The sequence below is a fragment of the Salmo trutta genome, unplaced genomic scaffold (assembly GCF_901001165.1).
Source record: "Salmo trutta unplaced genomic scaffold, fSalTru1.1, whole genome shotgun sequence".
Classification (NCBI taxonomy): Eukaryota; Metazoa; Chordata; class Actinopteri; order Salmoniformes; family Salmonidae; genus Salmo; species Salmo trutta.
In genome coordinates, this window is record NW_021823043.1 from 97,304 (window position 1) to 112,412 (window position 15,109).

General features: G+C 45.7%; 1 protein-coding gene across 4 annotated transcripts in view; it reads left to right on the top strand.

The window, feature by feature from the left end:
• Positions 1-8,259: 8,259 nt before the first annotated feature.
• wnk1b (WNK lysine deficient protein kinase 1b) overlaps positions 8,260-15,109 on the top strand; it is a 77,532-nt gene continuing 70,682 nt past the window's right edge. Inside the window, exons 1-2 of one of the 4 annotated variants that reach the window (XM_029747190.1) lie at positions 8,260-8,514; positions 13,143-13,363. In XM_029747190.1, coding sequence (XP_029603050.1) covers positions 8,387-8,514; positions 13,143-13,363 — 349 coding nt within the window. In that variant the 5' untranslated portion in view covers positions 8,260-8,386. The remainder of the gene's footprint in view (positions 8,515-13,142; positions 13,364-15,109) is intronic. The other 3 variants (XM_029747191.1, XM_029747192.1, XM_029747193.1) reach the window with 3 other exon arrangements.

Genomic DNA, 15,109 nt, shown 5'->3' on the forward strand with positions numbered 1-15,109 from the left:
TTGCATCCAGCAAATGAGTAGATAAAGCATGTCTGGTTGGAGGGGTGTATGCTGGGCAAAGAACATTCAGAAATCTCTTCCAATACACATTGCCTGTGAGCATCAGAGGTGAACCAGTTGCATACACAGCTCGAGCAAGACATTCATCAGCATTTCTCTGACTGCGTTCCTCCATTGAGTCAAAAAAACATCTGATTCCAGGAGGACCATGAGCTGTTGCTGTCGATAAGGTGTCTGATTACTTCTATTCGAGGTGAAAATGATGAGAGGGACTTTTGTCAGAGGTTGCTTGTTGTGAGCACTGAGGGAACTTTATGCACTTGGCCAGATGATTCTGCATCTTTTTTGCATTCTTCACATATGATTTGGTGCAGTATTTGCAAATGTACACAGATTTTCCATCTACATTAGCTGCAGTGAAATGACTCCACACATCAGATAGTGCCCGTGGAATTTTCCTGTATAGATGAGAAAAGAATGAGTAAAAAAACAACCAAATACAATTCCATGTACAGATAAATAGTTAAGCAGTTAGATTAAAGAACTCCTTTGTCAGATAAATGTTTTAAAATGAAACATGTATGGAAACAGGTGAATTAACACTCCTCAGTTAGCAGGCTCAAGCAAGATAAAACCCACATGGTATCAAAAACTAACTAGCAGAAATTGTGACGTTAGAAATGATTTAAACACACTTTGCTGTAGGCTACTATTTACTAGTTAACAAAAAAATCATGTATGTCATATAAAATATATTCACCCCACCCAGTATTGTAGTCAAATCTTACCAGAAAGCATGTAGTCCTTGGCTCAGACAGTGTAGTAGTGTGGGCTCAATAGCATCTCATTAGTGTGCAAGATCTTGAGAATCAGCTGTACATGTGATGGAAGAATGCACTGTGGTTCCATTGAATTGGGGATAGTTTAACCAAAATGTGCCACAAGACCTAGAATTGCCTTATGTGTATCCCACAAAAAAGTTTCACTGTTATAAGCTACATTTTTTTGATACAGTTAAGCAAAATTCCCTAACTTCCCGGGCTTAATTTCCCATGGAAAATTTCACGAAACATTCTGGAAATTTACCAGAACGTTTCCGAGCCTTTGCAACCCTAGTCATATTCCCTTTCTAGTGCACTTCTTGTGCATGTTTAGCCAGAGCCTCTGAGACCTATCTGAAGAAGAATAGTATTGGGTCATCTCACAGTGATCTGGGTGGCCCTAGGTCAATGTCCACCAGGACTGGGTCATCTCACAGTGGTCTGGGTGCCTCCAGGTTTATGTACACCAGGACTGGGTCAGCTCACAGTGGTCTGGGTGGCTCCAGGTTTATGTACACCAGGACTGGGTCAGCTCACAGTGGTCTGGGTGGCTCCAGGTTTATGTACACCAGGAGTGGGTCAGCTCACAGTGGTCTGGGTGGCTCCAGGTTTATGTACACCAGGACTGGGTCAGCTCACAGTGGTCTGGGTGGCTCCAGGTTTATGTACACCAGGACTGGGTCAGCTCACAGTGGTCTGGGTGGCTCCAGGTTTATGTACACCAGGACTGGGTCAGCTCACAGTGGTCTGGGTGGCTCCAGGTTTATGTACACCAGGAGTGGGTCAGCTCACAGTGGTCTGGGTGGCTCCAGGTTTATGTACACCAGGAGTGGGTCAGCTCACAGTGGTCTGGGTGGCTCCAGGTTTATGTACACCAGGAGTGGGTCAGCTCACAGTGGTCTGGGTGGCTCCAGGTTTATGTACACCAGGAGTGGGTCAGCTCACAGTGGTCTGGGTGGCTCCAGGTTTATGTACACCAGCACTCGGTCATCTTTAGGGTCCAAGTGGTGCTCAGGTTTGGGTGTTACAGATCGTGTACTGTACGCTGAGTAGCTGCCTGTAGCCTAAGCTAGCTAGCCACCTTCCTTAGGTGTTGTGCTATTGTTAGAGGATGGGGATGAGTGCTAGTGCTCTTTCAGATACTGGTTCAAAACACGCGCACACACGCACACGCACACACACACGCTCCGTGAGCCTGATATGGCCTCCTTATCAGTGTGTCTTTGATCTTTCCAGTGGCGTTGGAAACCTGCTGCCAGAATACTAAGTCACTCACTGCAGCTCTGCTTTCATTTGACTGTTACATATCTTTGTGTTCATAACTACAAGTCACCAAGTGATTTGTCATCCGAGTGACTCGTATAACAGTGACTGCTTTGCTCTTGTCTATTCTACTATTGTCCCGTATTGTTTAGTTTGATAAGACTCTGTAACCGGTCTGGTGGGTGAGCTTTGATGGCCTCACCCGTCCTGTTTTCGCCTCAATCTGACATCTCATTGTCAGTCATATAATGGATATAGTGCTCTGAATTGATTGAACAATGTTTCTTGGTTGATCCCATTAACCCATTGCCTTCTGAGAGTGCTTTCTCCCTATGCGGCCACCATAACCTTGACTGGGAGTGGGCGTACTGTACATAGCCATAGAAATGGACTTAGTACAACAGACATTCCTATTCCAGTCAAATATCCGTGGTCTGGAGAGGCTCTGACCATTCTACTAATTCTATTTCTAGGCTTTGACCATTCTACTAATTATATTTCTAGGCATTGACCATTCTACTAATTCTATTTCTAGGCTTTGACCATTCTACTAATTATATTTATATGGTCCATACAGCACCACTCACTGCCTGCCCTGCCAGTAATTCTGACCACCACAAATCCTTGGAAATGGTGACTAGGCACTCTGATCCCAGCCTTCCAGCCATTTCCCCATCTGTATTAATATTTGATATGTGGAAATGGAAAAGGAATTTATCAATGCCCAGCCCTGGCTCTAGCCAGTAATACCACACACCCCTCTGTTCTCATATCCTGGCACACACACACACACACGAGCATGCACATTCCACACACACACACGAGCATGCACATTCCACACACACACACACACAAGCATGCACATTCCACACACACGCACAAGCATGCACATTCCACACACACACACACGAGCATGCACATTCCACACACATACACACGAGCATGCACATTACACACACACTAACTGAAAACAACTGGGCCCAGATTACTGCACTGATGCTTGGCTTGGTGACATCCCTAAGGACTGATGCTTGGCTTGGAGATGTCCCTAAGAACTGGGAATAACATTGGATCATTCCACAGAGAAAGGAGAGGGAGAAATACAAAGCATTTTGGATTTGGCTGATCCGCCTCTCCATACACACACACATACGTACATACAACACTGGAGGGCTTGTTTTCATTGGAGGTTGATTCAGTATGTACGAGGGGGTGAGTTTAGCTGTTAGTCTGAGCCAGTGGTGAGGCAGGGATCAGGTCCTCTGTTGTATCTGGCTCCCTCTGAGCTGGAGAGGGCTTGTTTTCTGGATGGAGAGCCTGGCCAACTGCTTGTTTATCTCCATGCCCAGACCAGGAGGAGGGAGTAGGAGGATAGCCAGGGGTTTGGAACACAAACGTTCTATGTGGAGGAGGAGGAAGGAAAGAGGAGGAGGAGAAAGTACAGATAGCAAGACGTGAGGATGAGTGGGAGGAGAGGAGAGCCAGGGTTTTGCGATTGCAACACACAAACTTTGAATGTGGAAAATGAACCGTGTCCAGGGGATAAGCGTCTGATTGTTTGACTGAGAGAGCATCTGGCTGAGTGCAGGGTCAGGGGTGATGTGGAGGGCAGCTGAAGGTGTAACAGTCCAGCTGAAGCCTGACCTGCCTGGCTGTTGGTGTGTATTACACAGATGAAAGAGCTTCCACGCTGATCTCCACGTGCCACAGAGAACCACAGGATTTATCCTGCTCCAGATCTGTTTGGACTGCAGGGCCTATAGCCATTAGCCAATGACCACATGAGTTGGCAAGACAGCACAAAACAGATCTGGGACCAGGCTAGTAGGATTTATCTTGGAATCATGTACAGCACCACCGTTTGGCTCCATGTTTCCTTTCCTTGTTGAAGGAAGGAACCTGTCTGACTTGCTGCTCTGTGTGCTGTGGTCTTATGTTGTTCAACTTAGCCCTTGTGGTCACTGGTCAAACCTGAAGTAGTACATCTTGTGACTTGGAGAGCAGGGAAGAACTGGTTTGCTACCACTAAGTCTCTCTCTCTCTCTCGTTGAATTTAACACGGGAGAGGCCATTGACCCGGCCGATGACGCACTCCTATAGCTAACCATTCTGCATGTGTTAGTGATGTCATTAAAGAGTTAATGCATTCTGAGCTATTTTGCCCATGCGCTTAATCTAGTCCACATTCAGGTCACATGTCGTGGTTTGCAACGCACAAACAAACACCTGTGTTGTATTCTAAGCAGCAGTGCGCTAAATGTGTCTTTTGTGGTTAGCCACCGTGGTGGAAGAAGACGAGGCATACAGTACAGAGGTGGCAGAGACGAACATGACAAGCCTTGCAAACCCCCCTCTTCAGTTCTCACACTTTGACTGGATGGTACATTTCTTGCTGTTTTTTGTCATTTTTTTGTTCCATGTTTTATTTGGAATTCAGCAGAAATGGCACAGAAGCCTTTTAAAGGGAAATGTCCATCTCCAGCACCACCCCAACATCAACATATGTGAAAATGAGTGATGCACCCTGCCTGTGCCATTAAACCCCTACAACTCATCCAGAACGCCGCAGCCCGTCTGGTGTTCAACATTCCCAAGTTCTCTCACGTCACCCCGCTCCTCCGCTCTCTCCACTGGCTTCCAGTTGAAGCTCGCATCCGCTACAAGACCATGGTGCTTGCCTACGGAGCTGTGAGGGGAACGGCACCTCCGTACCTTCAGGCTCTGATCAGGCCCTACACCCAAACAAGGGCACTGCGTTCATCCACTTCTGGCCTGCTCGCCTCCCTACCTCTGAGGAAGCACAGTTCCCGCTCAGCCCAGTCAAAACTGTTCGCTGCTCTGGCACCCCTATGGTGGAACAAGCTCCCTCACGACGCCAGGACAGCGGAGTCAATCACCACCGGAGACACCTGAAACCCCACCTCTTTAAGGAATACCTAGGATAGGATATAGTAATCCTTCTAACCCCCCCCCCCCCCCCCCCCCCCCCCCCTAAAAGATTAGATGTACTATTGTAAAGTGGTTGTTCCACTGGATATCATAAGGTGAATGCACCAATTTGTAAGTCGCTCTGGATAAGAGCGTCTGCTAAATGACTTAAATGTAAATGCACCGATATTACATTTTCGGCCGATACCGATTTCCAAAATGTTTCTTGCTAAAAAAAAATACGATACCGATAACCGATATTTACAATTTTAGAGCCTTTTAGGCATTCTACTACAGTTAAATAGTTAACACACACACATGGACACAACGGTCTAAGGCACGGCATCTCAGTGCAAGAGGTGTCACTACAGTCCCTGGTTCGAATCCAGGCTGTATCAAATCCTTATTTTGAAGGAAAACCGCCAATTCCACTCTTGTGCCTAATCCTTATTGTGGCTAGCTTCACAACACAACCCGGTCAGGTCGAGCCTCACTAGCCAGATGAAGCTAGCTGGCTGCTTATAACGTTAGCTTTGGGCAATAGGGTTAAGTAGCTGGCTCGCTATTTATTTTCATGAACTGAAGTTCAATTTCAATAGGTGAACAACAACAAGTGGCAACCTAGCTAATATTTAAAGGATCCCTAAATCATTGCTAAGAATAATGAAAATGACTGCAGTTTCTTTTGGTCATTGTTTTCAGGCTGGTTGTATTGGTGCTAGCTAGGTACCAAGCTAAAGCTAGCTACCCCAGAAGTTGCGGTCAAACAAATTATGCTTTATTACCAACGCGGTATTGTAAACACATCGTTCGTGGCCAGTGTTTGCTTGTTTGCAGACTTTCTTGTTTCCAGCTTTGACAGTGCTACTGTATCGTTCTTGTCCAGCTTTGACAGTGCTACTGTATCGTTCTTGTCCAGCTTTGACAGTGCTACTGTATCGTTCTTGTCCAGCTTTGACAGTGCTACTGTATCGTTCTTGTCCAGCTTTGACCCAAACGGCGTTCCATAGTATGTTGTGAAGCTAATAGCAGTGACGCCTATACTGTGTAACTCCTGTAGGGCAACGTCTAAAAATGGCACACTTGGTAGTGTGTACAGGTGCTCGACCAGTCGGCGAAAGCCAACATCACCCACAACAGAGAACGGTTGATTGTCAAGGGCAATGAATTCCTTTATCTTGGCTTTAATGGATTTTGCCTTTGAGTTGTCTCGCTGAAATTGTCTTACTCTTTCAAATGACTGCTGGACTTGTTGACTGCTCCCCACAGCAGACAGTGGGCTAGGTTAGGAATGCTGTGTTGCACGTGTAGCGCAACATTTTACGTGGCGTCATTACATCATGTAAACGTGACATTTTCAGATTGATGTTGGGGTGGTGCTGGAGATGATGAATATGAAGCTGATCAGTTTTGAAATGTCCCTTTAACAATATGGATAGTATGCAGGTGGAAAATAAATTTCCAACTCCATCTTTCCAAAGCTAATGTGTATATGGCCCTGGGACCCCTGATCCTCGTTAGCTGCTGCTTAATGTCTAATGGCCTCATCTGGGCTGAGTGTGTTCTCAGACCCACCTTCCCTGCTGTGTTTCCATACACAGAACCTGATCCCTCTGAAACCTGGTAATGGCTTGGCTTAATGACTTGCATCTGTGCTTTGGTGACATTGAGGGTCCTCCTGCTGGTGTTAGATGGATTTATGTGGCTGGAACTGACGTGGGCTTTATGGCTGCACAGGTGAAAGACACACAGACAGATACTGACACAGATACACTTAGTTTCTTCTTCTGTAGAGGTGACTGTGATGCTGACAGATTCTCTAGAGACCCAGGCTAGTAATGCCTGCCTCTGCCAGCTAAAAGGACAAAATCACTGCTAATGCCAAAACTAAAATCCCCGGAAATACAATTGCTTTAGTGCTTTCACCAGGCATTGTTCTAATCCATCCTCATGTAATGCCCCAGGTGCAGATTTCAGAGCAACCCCATCCTAACCCCCATCAGTGGATTAAAGCTATAATATCCTCAACGGAAGTAGACTTTTGGTTTTTCTGGGCTGGAAAATAAGGTCATAATGAAACAAATAAATGTCTCTGACCTTTTTTTGTGAAACTGAAGGCTGAACCCTGTCTGCTTTTGATATAATCCGTCTGACCAGGAAGGAATGAGGATGTTTAATGACTAGGTTTGTGGACCGATAGGGCCTCCTCCCACCCTATATCTCTCTATCTCTCTCTCTGCCTGCCTGTGTATGTGGAAAAGAAAAGAGATGACGCAATGTTGTGCCAAGCCGATCTGGCCAGGGGGAGGTGACTGTGGGTGACTCACCTCTATAGGGCAGGGCCACACGGGGGGATTCTCCATTGGCCTTCTAACACCCCCCCCCCACCCCCTCCACCTCCCTAACCTAACCTTTTTCTTTCTCCCCTCTGTCTTGCTTTTGTGAATCCAGTCTGTGATTTAACACAAAGCTCATTACAGACCATTTATAGGGAGACTTCTGGTTTTACTATGCAATGATGAACTCTGACCTTAAAAGGGATACTTTGGGGTCCCCCCCAGAGTCAGATGAACTCGTGGATACCATTTTTATGTGTCTGCGTGCGGTTTGAAGGAAATTGCTAACTAGAGTTAGCGCAATTGCTAACTCGCGGGCTAGCAGATACCCATAGACTTTGTCATTGTACTAACGCTTGTTAGCATTGGCTCGCGAAACTACTTCTAACTTCCTTCATACTGGACACAGACATAACATGGTATCAACTAGTTCATCTGATTCTGGGGAAGTTGTTAAAGGGCCTCATTGCCGAAATCCCCAAGTATCCCTTTAACAGTACCAACCCTCTCGGCCACAAAAATATTTCTGAGCCACAAACATGGCATCTCCATAAAACAAGTCAAACCCCTCAAACTAACCCTTTTTAAATGTACAACAATGTTTGTTAGTGTTTCCCTGACCGCAATGGCCGGTGTGTTTATGGTGCAGGCCAGCACTGAACTGGTATTCCCATTAAGTTAGAGGGACCCAGGCTGTTAAAATAGGACAACTGAGAAGTATGTAGGTTCGCTAGCTAGTCTGTTTTTGTTTTCTCAGTTCTTCCTGTGTGGTTCATGGCTTGACTAGGCAGGGTTACTGTGAAACACTGTCTTTGTGACAACTGCTGATGTAAAAAGGACTTTATGAACACTTGATTGAGCGATTGGTTTATTGATTGATTGGGTCCTGTCGTATACTTTAGGCTGGGTTATTGTAAAGCATTATGTGTCAAGACAACTGTAACTGGAATGTGAAATCTATAATGTTTCTCCTGCTCTCTCCTACAGGATCGTAAGCTGTCTAAGACGGAGCGTCAGAGGTTTAAGGAGGAGGCTGAGATGTTGAAGGGTCTGCAGCACCATAACATTGTACGCTTCTACGACTCCTGGGAGTCTCCCTCCAAAGGAAAGAACTCCAAGTGCATCGTGCTGGTCACAGAGCTTATGACATCAGGCACCCTCAAAACGTGAGTAGTACTGACAAGCTCGTACGCTTTTATATACACACACACACACACACACACACACACACACACACACACACACACACTAAACATTTTGGTGAACGTCCACCTCTCCCGTCGTCAGCCTCTGCCGTCTCATCCCCCCTACTGTTGTTCTCTGCCACCAACGGAGATATGAAAATGTCAAAGGAAATGTCTTAGTGTTATTTGTCCTTCTACTAAACCTTTTCCTCGTTCCATAACCTTCATATTATGCGTAGGCACATCTGCTAGTCAAATAGGGCTTTCTGACTGTTCCATAATAAGCACTTCACAGCTGTGTGTGAGCCCTGAGATCAGAGTGGTACCTCTTAACATGATGCTGTTGTGTTGTCTCACCATGCCCAGGACGCATGTCCATCTCCCTACCTCCCTGCTGCTAGCTAGTCTACACTCAGTCTGGCACACTAGAGACAGACACAGACACACATGACAAAACCCCTGACAATGTAGAGAGAACAGAAGCGGACAGGACAGGGGGGCAGCAGGCCAGTCAGGGTTGGGTCTGGCCCAGTGTTCTTTGTGGTAACAATAACACCTGAATGTAGAGCAGACAGCTACAGTAGAAATGGGCAATGGACTGCGTGCTGCCCACCACCCCACCTTCCATGGGACTGATGCATTGTGGGAGAGCTGCCCACCTGCCAGCTGCTTCTGCTGCAGATTCCTCACATTCTTGATAGAGAGGGGGAGGGAGACTGAGGTAGAGTGAGAGACAGACAGACAAAGTGAGGGGGAGGGGAGAGAGCGAGACAGACAGTAAGGATGGAGAGGGAGAGGGAACAAGAGAGAGCGACAGACAGGCATTCAAAGACAAAAAGAGAGGGTGTCAGTGTGGCTGCCTGTCCAATCTGCTGTGGTGCGGTACCTGTACTGACCATGTGGTGCTAGTCTGTCTGGGCCCACAACAGGACAGACAGTGCAGCTCAGGACCCTGGACCAGACCAGCAGCTCCCTCCTGTGGAAGAGTCAGTGTGCTGTGTCCCAAACTACTGTACCTAGCCTTCCCTGTAGCTCAGTTGGTAGAGCATGATGTTTGCAACACCAGGGTTGTGGGTTCGATTCCCACGGGGGGCCAGAAAAAAAAAAAAAAAAGTATGATATGTATGAAATGTATGCATTCACTACTGTAAGTCGCTCTGGATAAGAGCGTCTGCTAAATGACTAAAATGTAAAATGTACCTTCACTACGGGGACGGTAACACTGTCATGGCCTAGATTATCCACTTCCTGTAACACTGTCACAGCCTAGATTATCCACTTCCTGTAACACTGTCACGGCCTAGATTATCCACTTCCTGTAACACTGTCATGGCCTAGATTATCCACTTCCTGTAACACTGTCATGGCCTAGATTATCCACTTCCTGTAACACTGTCACGGCCTAGATTATCCACTTCCTGTAACACTGTCATGGCCTAGATTATCCACTTCCTGTAACACTGTCACGGCCTAGATTATCCACTTCCTGTAACACTGTCATGGCCTAGATTATCCACTTCCTGTAACACTGTCACGGCCTAGATTATCCACTTCCTCTAACACTGTCATGGCCTACATTATCCACTGCTTGTAATATTGTCATGGCCTAGATTATCCACTTCCTGTAAGACAGTCTCTGTTATGGAAGTAAGACTTGTATATGGCTATGAATTAAATGTGTGGAAAAACAGAACTATCTTTAAAGCTCATGGAAGAAAAAGATGAACTGATGGAAGGAAAAGGATTGTGTGGATGTTCGTCTCCATGTGGTACAGTATATTGCCCCTGGACTTGGTTTCGTTGGCAGCATCTTTAATACAGCCCTCTCTCCTAGCAGCCGTACAGGCCTGGGCCAAGACCAGGGAGACACAAACAACTAAGTCCCCTGTCTGGGCCTGCCTGGCTGTTAGTCACACTACTGTACCAGGAGCTGTGCCATACTCTCAGGAGGGCCAGCGCCAGAGAGCCTGGCACATGGCTGGGTAGGGTGGCAGGCTGGTTGATCTGGTGCCAGACTGGTCTGGTCCACGTGGTTATCATCAACACCCACACAGCCATGTGGGGGGGGTTCAACATGGGAGCCTGAGCCCAGTGCCGAAAGACAAGACACCGAGGTCAGGCACTGTAACACTCAGGGTACTGATCCAGATACACACATGTAGTCTAAACACAGGTGCACTTATACACACCAGGGATTTGTCTGCCATTTAAATCCTTGGGCGGGCCGCCTAAGTGTTTGTTCGGGCCTGCTAAGTCCAAACAGGGTTTTTAGAAATACATTTCTGGATGGACGTTTTCAGTGTAAACTTAAACAACTAAAACCAGATATAGTATAAAGTATGTAGAAAATATGATGTATGTGTTATTTATATATATATATATATATATATATATATATATATATATATATATATATATATTATAACTCAGCAACAACAACAATACCCTGTCTTTCAAAGATAATTTGTTAAAATCCAAATAACTTCACAGATCTTCATTGTAAAGGGTTTAAACACTGTTTCCCATGCTTGTTCAATGAACCATAAACAATTAATGAACATGCACCTGTGGAACGGTCGTTAAGACATTAACGGCTTACAGACGGTAGGCAATTAAGGTCACAGTTATTAAAACTTAGGACACTAAAGAAAGATGAAAAAATATATACTGTCAAGGAGGTGTGTAAACAAAACTCCTTAAAAATTTGGCAAGATAAGAAGTTGGGGTATGCTCATGTGTGAACATGCCTTAGGCATGTAAGGAGGCATGAAGACTGCCGATGTGGCCAGGGCAATAAATTGCAATGTCCGTACTGTCAGATGCCTAAGACAGCGCTACAGGGAGACAGGACGGACAGCTGATCGTCCTCACAGTGGCAGACCACGTGTAACAACACCTGCACAGGATCGGTACATCCGAACATCACACCTGCGGGACAGGTACAGGATGGCAACAACAACTGCCCGAGTTACACCAGGAACGCACAATCCCTCCATTAGTGCTCAGACTGTCCTCAGTAGGCTGAGAGAGGCTGGACTGAGGGCTTGTAGGCCTGTTGTAAGGCAGGTCCTCACCAGGCATCAACAGGCACAAACCCACCTTCGCTGGACCAGAGAGGACTGGTAAAAAGTGCTCTTAACTGATGAGTCGCGGTTTTGTCTCACCAGGGGTGATGGTCGGATTGGAGTTTATCGTCGAAGGAATGAGCGTTACACCGAGGCCTGTACTCTGGAGCGAGATCGATTTGGAGGTGGAGGGTCCGTCATGGTCTGGGGCGGTGTGTCAGAGCATCATCGGACTGAGCTTGTTATCATTGCAGGCAATCTCAACGCTGTGCGTTACAGGGAAGACCTCCTCCCTCATGTGGTACCCTTCCTGCAGGCTCATCCTGACATGACCCTCCAGCATGACAATGCCACCAGCCATACTGCTCGTTCTGTTTGTGATTTCCTGCAAGACAGGAATGTCAGTGTTCTGCCATGGCCAGCGAAGAGTCCGGATCTCAATCCCATTGAGCACGTCTGGGACCTGTTGGATCGGAGGGTGAGGGCTAGGGCCATTACCCCCAGAAATGTCCGGGAAGGTCAGTCAATCTGGAAAATCTCAAGAACTTTGAAAGTTTCTTCAAGTGCAGTCGTAAAAACCATCAAGCGCTATGATGAAACTGTCTCTCATGAGGACCGCCACAGGAAGACCCAGAGTTACCTCTGCTGCAGAGGATAAGTTCATTAGAGTTACCAACCTCAGAAATTGCAGCCCAAATAATTGCTTCACAGGAAGCAGGAGACTGCGTAAATCAGGCCTTCATGGTCGAATTGCTGCAAAGAAATCACTACTAAAGTCATTTTTTAATTTTTTTTTAGTCATTTAGCAGACGCTCTTATCCAGAGCGACTTACAGTAGTGAATGCATACATTTCATACATTTTTTTTTCTTCTCCGTACTGGTCCCCCTTGGGAATCGAACCCACAACCCTGGCGTTGCAAACACAATGCTCTACCAACTGAGCCACACGGGTCCTTTGGTTTGAGTCCAAATTTGAGATTTTTGGTTCCAACCGCTGTGTCTTTGTGGTTGAGAGAATGCGAAGGCTGGCTACCTTGAAGAATCTCAAATCTCAAATGTATTTTGATTTGTGTAATACTTTTTTGGTTACTACATGATTCCAGATATTTTATTTCATAGTTTTGATGTCTTTCTTATTCTACAATGTAGAAAATAGTAAAAATAAAGAAAAACCCTTGAATGAGTAAGTGTGTCCAAACTTTTGACTGTTGCTGTACATGAAACCAGTGATCACTCATCATCAGTGATGGGTTACTTTGATAATCATTAATCACCTATATCTAAACAACACTTGATAGAAATGTGTTACACCTCATCTCACCACTGCTTGTTTTGTTATTGTAAAAGCTAATTTGTTCTCAACGCTTTACCACGCATTTATAATGACAACTTTTACTGGCTAAATGAATATTTAAAATGTGTTGTAGGTACAGTATCTGAAGAGGTTCAAGGTGCTGAAGATAATGGTTCATCAGCTATATCAAAACAACACTGGTTAGAAACGTCCCACCGTCTCATCATGGTTTGTTGTTATTGTGTTCTAGGTATCTGAAGCGGTTCAAGGTGATGAAGATCAAGGTTCTGCGTAGCTGGTGTCGTCAGATCCTGAAGGGGCTCCACTTCCTCCACACCCGGGCCCCTCCCATCATTCACAGGGACCTGAAGTGTGACAACATCTTCATCACCGGCCCCACTGGCTCCGTCAAGATAGGAGACCTGGGATTGGCTACGCTCAAACGGGCCTCCTTCGCCAAGAGTGTCATAGGTATGACCCCATAGGCTGATTTATTGACCTTTGACCTTTCACCTTCCACTCCAATACCCGTGTCAAAGCCAGATCCCTTCCCTCGTCCCTTCCGACCTCCCCACAGATGGTTGAATTTAAAATATATTAACAATATATATTCGGTTTTAAATTGACACCTTCTGGAATGGAATGTGAGGGTTTCGGGTGGGCGTGGTTGGAAGGACTGGATAAAAGTCAAATATATTTTAAATTCACTCCTGACTTGTTTTTTAAGTGTTTAAGATTCCAACCACTGTTTGTCGTGAGCCGACCACAGGTTTTCAGCGCCTGGCTCTCCCTGACCGCAGTACTCCGTGGGCCTCCAGTTTCCTCCAGGGCTGGTTGTGTTTGACTGGTCTCGGGGTGAAACTGGGGAGCCACGCCGGCGCCAGCCAGTTCCCTGTTTTAACAAGGGGAAAACACCTTTTGGTCTCTCTTCCCCATCTGAAAACTATCAGTTACACCAGAAAAAGCTCATTGAAATTCATATTAAGCAGGTGAAAGCACTCTAACTTTCCATAAACTGTGGTGTGTTGGAGCTTGTAAATTGCCCTAATGACAGCAGGTCTTTAGCCACATCGTGAAATCACACAAATGTTGACAATAAATGTGGAGTTTTCCTCTTTTGTGGGTAAAAACCATATTTTCTCTTTGGGTTTGGGTGGAGACCTGTGGTTTGTTTACTTTAAGACTGATTTAAAGTCTAAGATACACATGCTGTCAATGATGATGAATGTGCCTGAAATGGCCCCCTATTCACTATATAGTGCACTACTTTTGAACAGGGCCCATAGGGCTCCCATAGGGCTCTATATAGGGAATAGGGGGCCATTTGTAATATGTCTCTCTCTAAAACGTTTTCCTCCTGGGTTTTGTGTTCTCCCCCTCAGCGTGTTAAGATCCCCTGATACGGCCATCTCTATCTGCTCATCTAGCTTTTTCCCCTTAATCAACCTGTTTTCTTTTTTGTCTATCTATGCTCTTGAGTATTTAAAACATGTAGGCTCTCCCTCATTCTGCAGTACTGGATAATAATATCATATGTACTGCAGTCACAGTAAGTGGTTCTGGTAAGTGAAAATAAACATTTAAATAAACATTTCCCAAATTCTAAATACTAGTTCTTCTGTGTAAGACCTTTGCTTCATACCAGTGTCACAAGGTGCACGGAACAGAGCTGTTTAGTTCAGTCACTAGCTATGGGATAGGCTTATCTCAGTCCTAACCAACCTACTCTAACCTTTGCTTCCAACAGGTCAACTAACAGGTACGTGACACTAAGACGTGTGTCCTGTTTCTCTGTGAAATGTGAGGTTTTGACACAAGTTAGTTCCATAGCTACGTTGATAACCGCACCAGTAGGACAAATGTAGTAATAAAGGCCCTCGATTGGCTATTTCAGACTCACCTGTTACAAAGCTATCCAATCAGGCGTTTGTGTCTGAATGGGGAGGGGGTGAACTTATATTTACCTGTCTGTCTGGCTAACAACCTGTCGTCCTCTCAACCCCTCTCCTGTTTGAGTCTTCTCTGACCAGACTGCTCCCAATTGCTTGATTATAAAGTATCAGCACAAGGGCCAATCAGCATGTTCTGTGCACCTGTTCCCCCTTCTCTCTCTTAGCCCCAATAAAAGGCCTTACAGAGAAAAACTTGTGCTTGTTTCAATTCCGACTAAACTGAAGCCAGCTTCCCCCTGTTCTTTTTTTTATTTATTTTCTTTAT